Source organism: Uranotaenia lowii, chromosome 2 (genome assembly GCF_029784155.1).
Source record: "Uranotaenia lowii strain MFRU-FL chromosome 2, ASM2978415v1, whole genome shotgun sequence".
Classification (NCBI taxonomy): Eukaryota; Metazoa; Arthropoda; class Insecta; order Diptera; family Culicidae; genus Uranotaenia; species Uranotaenia lowii.
The window spans coordinates 124631820-124648065 of NC_073692.1; the positions used below are offsets into that span (position 1 = coordinate 124631820).

The 16246-nt window shown below is 33.2% G+C and overlaps 1 protein-coding gene across 1 annotated transcript in view; it reads left to right on the forward strand.

The window, feature by feature from the left end:
- Positions 1 to 3036: 3036 nt before the first annotated feature.
- LOC129748891 (venom protease-like) overlaps positions 3037 to 16246 on the forward strand; it is a 32186-nt gene continuing 18976 nt past the window's right edge. Inside the window, exon 1 of the mRNA XM_055743675.1 lies at positions 3037 to 3295. Coding sequence (XP_055599650.1) covers positions 3217 to 3295 — 79 coding nt within the window. The 5' untranslated portion in view covers positions 3037 to 3216. The remainder of the gene's footprint in view (positions 3296 to 16246) is intronic.

The following is a 16246-nucleotide window of genomic DNA, read 5'->3' on the forward strand; positions in this document are numbered from 1 at the left end:
TGGCAGTTCTTCATTCGAAGTCTGCTAGAAACACTTAATATCGAAGTTAATAAAAAATTGTAATATCATTCAGAAGCATTATCAAAACTTCGATTTTAGCGATATTTTAATTTTTATTAAAAATATTCATTGATTTTATTATGAGTGATTTTTATGAAGATGGAACAAAATGTTAAAAAAAAAATCGACTATGTTTCCACTGACAAAATTCATATACCTACTTCCCACTGTTCCTATGTTCTTTCTTTTATTGAAACTTAACCATTTGTTGGGTTTTTAGCCATTTGTTCTATACAGACTTTCTCCTAGAAAATGTCCGTTTTTTAAATATCCAAAAATTATCATATAATGACCATAAAAATAACTCTTAAACTATACCTATGCAAAGGAAAAAAAGTTAAACTTTTATATAAAACAACCTTTGCTGCAACTTTTATTTGCTTTTCAATGCTATCATTATTTCAGGAGAGGTGATTGTTTGTGAGTTAGAGATTGTAGTAATGGAAACAGCTAGGTTGTGGAATATTCGAATGGTTGCTTTTCTTATTATTTAAGTGTTCATATTTTTTTAAAATTTTCATGTTTTCACATGTCAATAGGAGTTCCCTAAGAAAATGTCTAAGAGCATAGGAGGTGTGAGTAATACGAAGATTGCCCCATTAACCAAAAATGGCTCTTGATCTATGACCTCTGTCTTACTAAAACAACCCTTTCCTGAGATACTTGAATATAGATTCGCAGACGTTTAGACGGTTTCTATAGCTGGTGATACTGACTTATCATTGTTTTAGAGTTTTTCAAAACAAGCTTTTGAAGAAAACTGGAATAACAGGGGCGGGATTATGGAACTCGAAACATTCGAGTTTCGTTCGATTCGACCGACTTTGGCATTACCGATCTTGAACGAGCTCGATTCGAATGGAACGTTTCGAGATCTAGTACGTTAAAATTTTGAACTCGATTGAAATACGTAATACCGATTCTAATTCGATTCGAGTAAAGCTCGAAACGAGTATCTCGAATCGAATAGGATTCATAATTTCACCCCAGATTTATGGTTGATCCTAAAAAGTATCTTATTAACAATCCTTCCTTCATCCCTCATTGACTACAAGGACGTGGCCGGCTCTGTTATTGATTTTTTTTAAGGAAGAGCATGAGTTTTATGCATTGAGAATGAATTGCAAGTCCTAAGCTGCATTCTTTTGGCCCTTGCACAAAACTAATAGCCTCGATCAATCACGGAGTAGCAACCATTGGCGATGCAGAACTTTTTCTTCTTAGCAACGCCAGCGATCATGGAATTCGAAGTGCGTAAGTTGAACAAAGTCTAATCAAATATGTTATTTGAAGTTTCAAATGAATGGTCATATCTTAGCACTTCAAATGAATGACTTAAGGTGGATATGAGTAGTCAACTAAGCTAAGCTAGTTAAGCTAAAAAGCGGTATGAGAGGATTCATTAAGAATAGGAGTTTATTGTGTGCATAGGAGTTCATTGTGTGCATAGGAGTTTCTTTATCCTATGCTGGCAAAATGAATTATTCAAAATTTTCGGCAATTAAGGACTAAAGTATGCTCTAGGTTCAAAGTAGGAGCACTCACCCTATTATTTTAATGATAACAATAAAAAACCAACACATTTAATGACAAGCTTTCAGAAATCAATTCGCAGTTAGACTGTGTCCAACTTACCTCACCTTAGAGGTGTCGATTTCGCCTTAGTCAGTAGGGTGAAGTAAAACGAGGTTCTACATAAATTAAAGAAAAAATAAAAACTTCAACGATTGGGAAACTTTCACGTTGAAGTGGGCAGATTGAAGATTAATATTATGAATAATCCAATTATAAAGCTTATTTATTAGGGGTCGAAACTTCTAATTTTCCGTCGGTTTTAAGATATATTTCTGTGTATTTGAAGAAGAGATAACTTTTTATTGGAAAAATACCGTACCGTATAAACCGTATGAACCACAGAAAAGTTACATATGAGCGTTTGTTCAAGAAAATAAATTCTTTCGTAGAAAAGAGGAGCGCCTATTTCGAAACGAATGTTTATTACGCCTTCCTTTCCTCGATACATCCCACACAACATTATCCCATCATTAATCTGGAAAATAATCAAGACTCTAAACTAAACGAAACCGACTCGTGATCACTTAATTTTCCATTAAGTGACTTTAACGGCATGGCGCGTTTGTACCAATCGGCTCTTGCTTTAAGCATCTGGGTAAGTTATGTTTCAGTGTGTTTCATGCCATTGGTATAATGATAACGGCATTGTTTTGCATTCATTCATTCAAGAAAAAGCACAGCCTGAGGAGCAATTTCGAAAATTATCAAGTTGATTCAATTCAATTGAATTAGGGGAAGAAACAATTCGACCGGATGAAGGGATAATTGAAATGATTTTGATAAGACAATTTAAGATAAAATAAGTAATTGAATTTTTTATTTACCCCAGCCAGCAACAACTTCGTAAAGTTCAAAGATTTCATTAGATATATGAGAGGTAGTTCTCTGTGAAGAAACAAATGACTAAATATTCAATATTCAACAATAGAGGTTTTGGAGCGATGAAAGTAGTGCAACAATCCTTGCTTCGAATGTTGATAATTTTTTATAGTTTAGTCACTGACAAATTTAGTCTTTCATCTTTGGATATCAAATCTGTTCCATTGTTAAATAATAAATTTCTATCGTGAAACGTATTTAAAAAAAAAGACCGATAGAATTTATTATTCCTTATTTTCAACCTATATTGTGAAATATAAATTTATTGAAAAGTTTCTGAGAATTATAGTTTTACATACTTAGGTTCGAAAGTGAATCAACTAGAGCATGTACATCAATCGTTGCTATTTATTATATAATTCAGAATTATCCAAGGAAGAGTGAATGCTCACCATCATAAGCAAGCATCATCATCATCGTCATCCGTCACATTAGGCCATTGTGCGACAGATATTTTTCATATTCAGATGAACGCATGTGATGAACGAAAAATGAGAGTGAAAACTGAACTTGTCAACGAGCTCGTCCGCCAGTTGTGTTCTAGATTCGGTGCCGATCGCGTGGATTTTCCGCAACTGAGTGGGTGGTGCTTTCAAATTTCGAGGATAAAGCTTAAAGTTTAACTGCCGTTTGTTGAACGTTCCAAAGCCGTGCCAAAGAACGTTCCGACTTTAAAGATTCATTTCAAAGAAAGTGAAGGAAATGACCAGAAGAATAAAAAGCCACTTTCAAGTGCGGATGTTGTTCCTGATCTTTGGGGCAGGAGTGACGAAAGTTTATGGTAAAAGTGAAGGTGCTCTATTGCACTGTTTGTAACAGCATATTTTTCCAAACGGATCGCGAAGTAAAAGGGAACTTTACGCTTGAACCTCATTTGAGAGTTGAACCTATTATCGTGGAATTGTGTGATAATGTACCTAGAAATTGTTCAGTGACTGGATACCACAAACAACAAATGGACTGATTTGAATGGTGCAGAGAAATCTGAGCGCATCGCAAATGGGCCATGGATGTTTTGTGAATTGCGCGCGCACTTGTTATCGTTGTTGAGCGGAAGAAAATATGTTGATTTACCTATGTAGAAGCAATTGTAAATGTATCCCGGCGACCGGGTTCGTCGCCCGATTCTGGAAGCATTCAAATCAGTCATCCAAATCCCTGGATGGCGAGTTTAGTTTTTGCCGAACGGAGGACTTCGAAAAGTTATTACCATTTGAAGAAATTAGTGTGAAATTTTTATAGGGAACTCAAACGTTTGATATCCCTACACAATTATTGGATTAACGGTTGGATTGGTAAACATTACAAAAACACAGTTCAGACGGATGGCTGAATGTTGAAAGGAATGAAACTCTAAAGTTTTTTGAAAACATTTCAATAACATTTTTAGATGTGCTAGTAAATAACCAAGTGGTATGCGTAAAATAAACGGGCATATGAAGATAGATAAACATGTTGGTAAAACCAAAATACGAAAGGTGAAAAACCGAGAAATGAGTCCACAACGTCACATTCAAGTTTGATTTTCTGAAAATTTAGTTTTTTTTTTCCTAATGAAGCTCTTTTAAACAGAAAATAATGGTAAAAGATACTGAAATGAGGTCCACAAAGTTTGAAACAAAATTGAAATTCAAAAATGGGATATCGTTTTCCTTTTTTTTATGATTTATATTTTAAGCAAGTTATTTGAATATTGAAGCTTCTAGTCAACACTTATCGAATCACTCATATCGATATTGCGACACGAATGCCACAAGGTGGTAAAGTGTCATAAATAAACCAAAAAAAAAACTCATATCGATATTTTTAAAGTTGTTTTTAGAGCTTAGCTTAGCTTACTTTGATTGACTACTCACATCAACCTGGAGTCATTGAACCCGAAATGTATCACAAAAAAATTATTATCAAATTAAAACTACACAGTAAATTTTTGCCTCGATTTCCAGCATAAATAAAATGCTAGCATAATTGTCACATGTTACATTTTAATATGTGAGGTGTTTTGGTGTTTACAGCCTAGTTGAAATGAATATTTTCATTATGTTTGATAAAAACATGTTTTTTAGAGTAAACTGATGTCTCTATCAAAAAAGGCTAACACAAATTTTGAAATAAATCCTCTAGACACCAAAAAGTAGGTCATTTCAGAATGTAACATGTGACAATTATGTTTCCAACGGCAGTGTAGCACATTTTGAAAATTTAACCATGCAAAAATGTTTTCATGATCTTTGGGCGTTGTATTTTTTACAGCACTGTTCCTATTTCAGCCGTATATAATAGAAATATAGTGAATTTGCTCTTAGGGGAGAGGCGGGCTATATTAAGGAAAGCACTCATTTTTTTCCATGTTCCAATAGATAGGATTCTGAAAACTATATACACACAAGCGGACATCTGTTTTATATACGTGCGTGAGAGAAATTTTTCTGTTAAAATCTCTTACACTTTTTGTGAAAATAATATTTTAATAAAAGTAGTCAGAATAGCCGATTTCCGAAACCGGCGGGCTAAATTTGCATATTTATGTTTTAAGCTATATTTCATTTACATTTGCAGTATTTTGATATTATTTTATTGAAAATGGTAGAAACGAATGTTAAGCATACGTCAAGGCTAAAATTTTGGTGAAATTTTAGACATCACTAGTTCTTTTGCATGAAACATAGTTAGGTATGCCATATGGCCATATTTCATGGTAATATATCGGATCAGTATTAAGCTCCTCTTTTTCACTGTAAGATTGTGATTTGAGTGTAGATTGAATGTTTCAACGATAAAAAGTAAAAATTTTTGAAGACTTACCTACATATGTTTTCTTGATATAGGCATTTAACCTACCTGATATGGGCATTTAAAACCTAGGGTGATTTGCCAATCGTTGTCCCCTAACCCATTGTTGCACAGCATGACTTAAATTGTCAATATCTCAGCTGTTTTTCTACTTTTCCTCAAAAATAATACTGAATCATATAATTCGGAATGTTTTCTGATGAAATGAGGCTTTTGTGATATTTTCTGCTAGAAAGTGTGTATCTTACGACAGTTTTAATTTTTCTTGTTTTTTTCGTGCGGTTTTTGTGCTTATTGTTAACCAAAACCTTAACATTCCTTCTACGGCAAATAAGGTTTGACGTCAGAACAAAACATTTTTCGTATCAGTTTTCTATACGGAACGTTTGTTGGACAATTTTAACATCACGATTTTGAAAAAAAATTCTGATCCATACTTAACCAGAAAATATGTAGGATCGTGCAACAATTGGTCCGCTCAATCTCCTCCTGCCCCATTGTTGTACATAATTCCGCTGCAAAATTTGTTAGGAAATTTCAAATTTATAAATTCGTATACCTCCAATAACTTTGTTTAGTTGTTTTTACAGCTAAAAATAACAATAAAAATTTTGGAAGCCACTGATTAAGTCCTGAATTATAACAACGTGTTTTGAATTAGTAAGGAGACTTGTAGAAAAATCCAAATTTTCATTCAAAAACCATCAGAGATGTACTGAAAGTTCAAAAAACATAATTTTGTATTTTTAAAATATTTCGTGGTTCTTGCAATACATTGAATGTGAACAAAAACTAAACCTAACTTGTACCCCAGTAATGATATTCGTTGTCATACGAAAAATTCAAAATAAGTAAATATTTTTTAATTTTAGTGTTTTGACAGCTAATTTGAAAGCTGTTTAACTGGATGAAAATAAGAATCGCATTATACTGCTTTGCATAGCCAATAAGTGTGATGATTTAAAACTTTCGCAAAAACATGACATGAAATTATTGAAAGCTTCAGAAAGCAAATCCTGCAATTTTACAATACTTTTCAATAGATTACTATTTTTTACTTCGAAATGGTTATAACTTTTTTCATGAAATATTTTGCTTCTCCTTATTCTGGCAAACAATTAATCTTAAGAATGGTCAAAATCAATAATTTAAAAAAAATTAACTTCAAACTTATTTGAATTTCTTATATATGCGAAAAGTTCTTCCTGCATACAAATTGTCATACAAAATTGAACACGTTCATTGACTACATGCAACTTAGGCAACTCGAATTGTCTATTGATATGACATGTTTTTTTCTGAATAAGTGGATATTTAAGTTTAAATGGTAATTTTAGTAAATTCTGTGTTTAATTAATTATTTTCCACTAAGAATTTTCACGTTTTTTGCACTCCATGTTGATTTTTAAAAATTAATTCAATAATTCAAAGACACTTTATATATCCATAAGTTTATTTTTTTTACCGTCATATCTTAAAAATTGAGTTTTGCAATTATTAAACTTGTTGAAAAAACTTATGTATGTATGAATGTCGGGCAATTTGCAATGTCTGAAAAGTGTCAAAGTCAACTCAACTGCATTGGCTTTGAGAGACTTTATCATATTTATTTTGAAATCCTTTATCCCGACCATTTACTCAACATTTTATGCAAATAATCTAAAAGCTGTTCTGAGAAAATCTGTTTCTCTAATTTCGTGACGAAAAATCTTAAAGAATTTTAATCCATGTCAACAGCGATCTTCTTGATATTGTTATTAATATGGCCAGAATATTGTACCGGAGGAAAAATTCGACCCTTAATCCCAAAAACTAGAAGTCGATAGTTGGAAGACCCGAAATATTACTTATCTGACGTGCAATTTCTCAGGAATTCGAATCTGCCGTCGAGTTGCCGTCACTGGAGACATCTATGTGAAGCTTTATTTGGCCCTTATCATCCAGAAAAATAAACAGTCATAGCTTTGTGATGCCGGAAAACTCTTGGGAAGCATTTCTATAGGATGTGAGTTTTTTAAATCAATTAACTTTTCGAAAAAAACATTCTTATACAAAATGAGCATAAATCAGTCAAACGATCTGATACTTTGGGCGTGATAGTGTCCATTTTCAAGTTTTAAATTGAAATTCATTATGTAAAAATCGATCGACTTCCAAATGAGTCCTAAACATTTATTTTATAAAATCGCATCTTCTTCATAGGGGTATAAGGGGGCAAAACAGATCACGTTCTCTAATCTTTTCACCTGTTTATAGCCACTTAAAAATTAAATATCAAATACCTTTAACCCACTCGAGACGGATTGCACACCGTGTGTGCAATGACTTTCCGAGGCTATAAGACCGATTGCACACCGTGTGTGCAATGGAAGTTGTTTTAACTTTTTCATGATTTTGATGAAACTAGTGGACCAATTTTATTGGTTCTTGAACCAATAGAATCTGTAAAGCATAGGTAAACATATTTTGACAATGGTTTCACTGTGAATGAAAATGTTTTTAAAATATCTGGGAATGAAAATGACATAAAATTAGGCAGCGCAGACAGATTTTCGTTTTGTACAGACCATTGTCGATACAGACAATAGGGCATTTGCAGACTATTTGTGCTGTTGTTGTGGAAGTTTGCGTTGTTGATTGTTTAGGTTATGGTGTGGAGAGAATAACTGAAATTGATATGCATCTTGGACCTGGTGTATAGCGTTTGTGTATATTCTGTATTGTAAAGTCTTATTTATTTTTAAATTCTCAAGATTTAGAGTGTGCTATTGGGTTCTTCAGCCCTTGGCGGGGAGTTTTAGTAGATTCTACTTTCACAAAGGTGTTCTTGAAATCTCTATCTTATAGTTGAAAATATTATTTACGGTAGCTATCGAATGATTAAATAAAATTTAAATTACTGGTTACTTTTTACAATTTATTTAAAAAAAAAACCAAATGAGATAAACTTTAGCTCTGTAAGTGTTTGCTAATATCATCATCATTGAATTTCATTTTTTTCATGAAATGTATTCAAACAATCAATTTATGAATTTCTAGGCAATTCTAGTTTTATATTGTATTAAATTTTTAAAAATTTGAATGCTCCGTTCGATGTGCCTTCATGCAATGTTGGACAAATCACCCTTATTCCAAGGTGCTATTCAGAAAAATGTACGGAAGATTATGTGATGAACACTAAATTTTTATTGCATATTTTTTATGAAATATAGTTCTAAATTAAAACAAGAATAAGTTACCGAAGTTTAATAGTGAGACTACTTAAATAGTTCTCGGATAGAAAAAAATCCACGGGAGATAAAATTGGGTAGAAACCGACAAAGTAGAAACCATCGTCATAAATCACAAGAGTAAACACATTTTTATTGGAAAAAGTTTTAAAAACACTAATTGTTGGTTCAAACCACATTACATAATATTCTTTGCATTAAATTTTTTCTTTTATAACCGAACAAAAATTGAAACGAAGGTTGATCATGTTTTAAATGGTGTATTTTCATTTTTCTGCCCATTGCACACCGTGTGTGCAATGCGGTTCCTCGAAATAATTTTATTTCGAGGAGCGGACTGCACACACGGTGTGCAATGGACGTTTTTCGTAAATTTACGATTAAATTTTGAAAATTTCATTGTATTGATGTTTTTCAGATAAAAATTGATCGAATCAAAGAATAAAAATTTTTGGCTCCTGGGGGACGCGTTCGAAAAAAGTCGCCGTCTCGAATGGGTTAAGTTCGTTCTATGGGATTTAAAAGACATAAAATTTTATGTTGGTAGAACATATAAAGAAAAGGCTCAACACTGGGCAAATTAGGTTAAATAACACTCCACTCAAATGGCTTCGGGTAAATTAAGGGGTGGATTTGAGTTTTTGAGAAAACTTCTCGTGTGATAAATGCTATTCCAGACACTCAAACCAGCGGCTTTGTGTTTTTTTTTGGGCCGAATTGGAATTTGAAAGTGCATTGGACGGTTTATATTGAAGACCCCCCCCCCCCCCCCCCCTCCTTCATAAGGGGCCGTCTAAAAATTAAATTGCATTTCAACTAGAAGTTCTCATAATACGCTTCCGTAACAGAAATCAGCTTATTCGGCCTCATGGTGACTGATTTTTAAAATGTGCAACCATTGGAAAAAATCGGACAACATTATGCACGACACAAAATTCGCCTGTGCAACTATTGGGCACAGACAAGCTGTTTTAAATGATTTTTTAAATATTTATGTCACTTTTTTCAAACACTTGAACATTTGGATCTTGTTGACCAACCCTGTATGAGTGCATCGACAAAAAAAATCGAGTAAATTTGGTTGAAATGACTAAAATATAGCATAAACATCAAAATCTTGTGCTTAGCTGTGCAGCGATTGGCAAATCACCCTATATCTTATTCCATTATCTTATCATTTACAACTTTGCCAAAAGCTTCAATTTGTTGATTTTCCGATTTCTATATGAATAAGAAAGAAAAAGCCTGAACATTTTGGTTTACAAATTCTGTACGCACGATAATTAAAGTTCAATATATTTTAACAAAACTGAAAAAAAACTTGTTTGAATTTTTAGTTTTTTTTTTTTACTTTTTATTACAATGAATTATTTTCATGCCATGTGTCAAAAGCGTATTATCCTCAAACTACACTGATTAGATTTGTTGCATCTCCAGCCATATCGTAAATCGGCTGTAGGCGCAAATTACCCAATCTGCGCATTTAGAAACACTGAAAAACCCTACTGAAAAACCAGCAATAGATCTGTCAAATTCGGATTTGTTTTAGTTTTTGCTAAGGAAATGTGTGATGATGTTAAAATAAGAACCAAATTTTGTTATCACACTCTCCTTACTATTTCATAGTTTACAATTTCTTTTTTTTATACAGGTACATTACACTGCCCTAAATTTGTATGGGAAATTTAAAACCTGTAGAATGTTACGCTGCAGGCTGATCCTGGGCCTAGTACAAGATTTCATGCCAAATTTGGGCCAGATCGGACCACGAGAAGGGGTCGCTCAACGAGCCTGAAGTTTGTATGGGATTTTGAGACATTTCGTTCGAGAGGAACACGAAAAACCAGTTTTTCGTCAATAACTTTTGCTCCTTCGACCGATTTTTTTCAAAAACGGGTTTTCTTAAAGCCTTAAGGGGGGGGTAGGGTCTAACACTTTCAAAAAATCGATTTTTTTATTTTTTTATTTTCTTATTGTAATACATTTCAAGAATGTTGTGTCAAATTTTCAAGACAATTGAAGCAAAACTGTTGAAGTTATAGGCCTTTATCTCCTCCTATCTACTACTGCAAGAAAGCAAGAGAAGAAACTTCAAACGCGTTTTTCTCGAAAGCACATTTTTAAAGTCCGTGGACATCGTCATTTGAAAACTACTTATCCGATTCTTTTCAAATTTGGAACATATTTTCTCCATATAAAATACCAGACCCCAACGTTTTTCTTTTTTGATTTTTTATTTTTTTACTTTGGGGAGATTTTAGAGGTGAAAAATGGCGGATTTTTAAGTGAAAAATCGTAGTTTTTACTTCAAACAGCCTCAAAAATTTCATAAAAATATTTTTAAGTTAAATAAAAACGTTGGGGTCCAGAAAAACATCTATTAAAAATATTTTGCTCTGACTTTTTTAATTCAGATGATTCTGAGCTGAGATACAGTGTCCACCGCAAATCCTGTTTTCTAAAAGGCATCCTCGAAAATGCTCCGTCACCGGCTTATTTTTCAATATTTTTCTAAGAAAAAATTACTAAATGTTCTTTTAACAATGCTTTGTATAATGCAAAAAATTTGAATACATTTGATTGAACGATATTTCAATTAAACTTAAGATAAAAAAGTTATTAAACTTCAAAAATTGGTTAACTTTTTTAAGGGTGATATTCATCACTGTTTTAATGAGGCGACTAAGGTCCGACCAGAAAATTCAATGTGAAATGCATGCCGTTTCGTCAAATAATGACCGATTTTAACCATTGTTGTTGCGCTCGATTGCAATTTTTAATGTTTAATGTTTTAATGTTAACAGTGATAAATACCATCCTTTAAGAAAAACCGTTTTTGAAAGAAATCGGCCAACGGGAACCAAAGTTATTGATGAAAAACAGGTTTATCATGTTTCTTCCGAGCCAAATGTCTCAAAATCCCATACAAACTTCAGGCTCGTTGAGAGACCCCTTCCCGTGATCCGATCTGTCCCAAATTTGGCATGAGATCTTGTACTAGGACTAGAATAAATTTCAACCTGCAGCGCATAATATTTCATAGGTTTTAAATTCCCATACAAATTTGGGGCAGTCTATTGTACATATTTCCGCCTTTGGACGGGGTTTATATTTCATCTTTTCTACCTAACTCAGGATCTTTTTTTTCTCAAAAAATCTATTAAGAATGATTGTTACTCTCAGAACCAACCGCCAACGATCGTCTAATGATTCAAAGTCTTCTACGATATAGCGCTATTGATTGCGGTAAAATTAATGTTTACGAAGCTGCTGCAAACAAAATGGCGAAACACTTGTGGTATCTTGGTACGGAATTTGTTGCTCTGGCTTTCTATTTGACGAAAATGTTCCCTTGGAAGGAAAACAAGATATGGTTGAAGCACTTCAACGAAATGTAACACATGAGAATCGAAGCCTCAAAGCCAAAATCGAGAATTTTGATCTGCTCAAAGATTTCAAACTTGCAAGTTTTGTTTCTAGGAACACGAAGAGTTTTTTTTAAATCACTGGTTTATCCAAAGACTTTTTAAAAGCAAATCCCAACAAATGGAATCAAAACCGAGACTATGTAAAAACCAGAAAGATTTTAAAGATGGTAACCGAAGTGCCGACTGTGCCGAAAGAGGTGTTGCATTGATTTCGGAATTCAATGGTAAAATAACCAAAAATAAAGAACAACTTGAAATTTTAACCTTCGGATGAAATACTTGTCATAATTTAGGCTTTGAGAAAACCCGTTTTTGAAAGAAATCGGTCGAAGGAGACAAAAGTTATTGACGAAAAACTGGTTTTTCATGTTCCTCTCGAACAAAATGTCTCAAAATCCCATACAAACTTCAGGCTCGTTGAGCGACCCCTTCCCGTGATACGATCTGGCCCAAATTTGGCATGAGACCTTGTACTAGGCCCAGCATCAATTTTAGCCTGCAGCGTATATCTTTTTCAAAAGTCGGGTCATTTGGAGCAGTCTAAGGTACATATATAATTTTTGATTTTAATTTAATGATTAATGGCATTTCGGTGAACTATACATTCTAATAGGAAGAATTTCAAATGAAAGTAATGAAAATTATAGACGGATAGATTAGATTAGGAAGCATGAAAGGTGTTGAAAATGAGCCAAGAGCGTGATTTGAGAAAACTTCTTGCCGCACAAGACCATTTGTCCCACATCGTATTACTGTCTAGAAGAAGCAAAGTCGATAGGCTGACTTTGCATTGATCTATACAATGATACATGGATGGATCGAAGCACGTGTTTTTTCGTACCCCGAATCATGCTTCCTAATCTAATCTATCCGTCTATAATTTTCATTACTTTCATTTGAAATTCTTCCTATTAGAATGTATAGTTCACCGAAATGCCATTAATCATTAAATTAAAATCATAAACAAGCGGTGATAAACTGTTAACACATATATAATTTTTGGGATAGACAAACTAATGTTGGGTACCTACTTTTCTACATATTTTAATACTGCAGGAATTTATGATTTGTTGATATTTTGTTGATTTTAAAATTGTTAGAAAACACGAGTGCCCCATTACCTGACTTTTGAAAAAGTTATGCGCTGCAAGCTAAAATTGATCCTAGGCCTAGTACAAGATCTCATGCCAAATTTTAACCAAATCGGATCACGGGAAGAGGTCGCTCAACGAGCTTAAAGTTTGTATGGGATTTTGAGACAGACATGAAAAATCAGTTTTTCATTAATAACTTTGATTCCTTTCGACCAATTTCTGTTGAATACGATTTATCTCAAAGCCTAAACTATGACAAATATTTCATCCGAAGACAGAATTTCGATAAAAGTTAAGATAGAAATGTTATTTGGATTCAAAAATGGACTAACTTTTTTAAGAATGTGTGGTATTTTTTCCATTTTAACAGATGTAAGATATTTTAGGGCCTTACGTTGAATTTATTTTTTCATCTTTACTTTATATTCAAAAACCAATTGTAAAAAATAGAGATGTACCGAATAGTGGTATTCGGCGAACGGCCGAATACCGAATATTGACCTTTTCAACTATTCGGCCAAACGAATATTCGGCCGAATATTCGGTCGAATATTCTATTGGGTTTTTAATAAAAAAAAAACTTATGCGATTAGTTAAATGCATTCTATTTCTTCCATATTAATACCCCTTGTGTTTTTAGTCGATAATTTTCAACCAGATATTATCGGATGATCGGATCTACAAGATATTTTTTAGGTAGGGGTCTTTCAGATTTTAAAAATGTCACCAATAACTGAAAAGACATCAGATGACTTGTCTCGTTCCTGTGAAATCTGGGATAAAACGAGTCGAAACAGATGCTAAGCTTTTTGAAATTGCTTCTCTGATATTGAATTAGATGAAGCTCGGATTTGAGCAAGATATCTTCAAAATAGTTGTTGAAAAAATAGATGAAATTTAACTTAAAGCATACCATACTTTCATCCACACGTATCCACACGGTCAGGCATTCAGGACGATTTAAAAAAAAAATATTAAAAAGGCCAAAATTTCTGAATATTTTGAAATTTTTGAAAAATCCATATTGAACACAAAATTTAAACCATTTTAAAGAGTAATTTGAGTTTATTATTTGATTTAGCATATAATCTGAATAAACCCGAGCAAAACTTGCGAAGTTTTTTTCAATATCCGGACATCCTGGCCAGATTTGACTGATCTGGATTTATGGGCAAGCCGTAATATATCCCTCTCTAATAAACTATAATCAAAGTATAAAACGATACCGTTCAGCGTTCTCCTGCACGATCTTCAGTGAAAGATACGCGGATACAACTTAGATGTTTTACTGAAACCATGTTTTTCCTATTTTGTAGGAATTTAACCCATTAAGGTCATATTCCTCTTAAATAACTGCTGAAACCATAAGTTTTCAATGATTGTGTGGCTTTTACAACATTACTTTCGGATATTTTATAAATTATCCAAAAAAAATTGAAAAATTTACAAGTCTGTAGTAGATATTCGGCCTATTCGGCCTATTCCGCCGAATACTTAGCTCAACTATTCGGTGAGCCGAATATTCGGCTTAACGGTTTTTTGGCGGTATTCGGCGCCGAATATTCGGCCAACCGAATATTCGGTACATCTCTAGTAAAAAACCAACAAGCTTAGAATTCATCATTATTTGAAAATAATGATCAATAAGGCCTCATCCTTTTGATTTCTGATAAAATTTTGATATGTAGTTATCTAAAAAAAACTCATCTGAATTGAACAGTTTTAAAACCAAATAACAGGAGCTTAGGAGAATAGAATTTAACACTGATTACATAACACTAGTCAAAAGTGTTTCCTAGTCAAATCCTTTTTACCCAATCCAAACAAAAATTTATTTGCTAGGATGCAGAGGTAACCTCGGTCCTAAAGCATGAAATATTATTCTTTCAATCCCATTCTCTATTTTCCTTCTATCCATTGATTACTAGGACGTGGCCGGCGCCGTTATTGATGTATAAAGAGAGAGCATCAGTTTTGTTCATTGTGGATGTGCTGTCAATCCCAGATACCATTCATTTGACCTCTGGACAAAATTGATGGCCTCGGTCAATCACGGAGTAGCAACCATTGGCGATGTGGAATTAGTTCTACTGAGCCACGCCTGCGATCATGGAATTTGAAATGCGTTTGCTTAATATCGATAAAAATATATTTAAAGTTTCACGAAACTTTTGAAAAAATACTGATTGAGATTATATTGCATGTTGCATTTCACGTTCAATGATTTAAGGTGGATGTGAGAAGTCAATTAAGCTAAGCTAAGCTAATGTGTGGTATTTTTTCCATTTTCTTTACCAAATTATTAGAAACTTGTCCTTCTGAAATCCAGATTGACACAACTCGAAAATATAAAACTGATGATGATTATTTTCAAAACCAAAGAAATGAAAAGGGCGTATCAATATTATTGATTTTCGTTTACCGCAAATAACAAATAAATCTTATTTCCCGTTTGATCGCAAAAGTTATTATTCATCAATTAGCTTCCTACAGGGTGGTATTCATCACTGTTAATGAGTTGGAGCGGTCGAACATATTGACGCCTCATTAACAGAGATGAATACTACCCTTAAAAAAGTTTGCCTATTTTTGAAGCCTGTTATTTTTTTTATCATAACTCTAATCTAAATGCAGTCTTCGAAAGAAATATTTGTCATAGTTTGGGCATTAAGAAAAACCATATTCAAAAGAAATGGATTTTCATGGGTCTCCCGAACAAAATTTCTCAAAATCCCAAACAAACTTCAGGTTCGTTAAGCGACCCTCACCGTGGTCCGATCTGGCCCAAATTTGGCATGAGATCTAGGCCTAGTATCAATTTTAGCCTGCAGCGCATAACATTTCACAAGTTTAAAATTTCTACAACAAATTTGGGACAGTCTATTATAGACCCAAAACATTTGTTTTTTGTTTTACATTAAAAAAAATATGAAAAAGTTTTTGTTAAAAAAAAAATTTTCTCATAAGAATCCCTTTGCAATGTTCAGAAGAGTTGTAGACCACATTATTCCCCACCACCAAAAAAATCATCGAATTCTTGGAAGGAAATTTTTTTATCGACTTTCAGTTTTTAGATTGCATTTTTTCAGTGTAGTCCACTTACTTTAACCTTCAATTTTTTCAATCGAAGCTCTCAACTTCGTAATCAGTACAATCAATTCAACGAAGCAGTTTTTGAGTTTAAGGT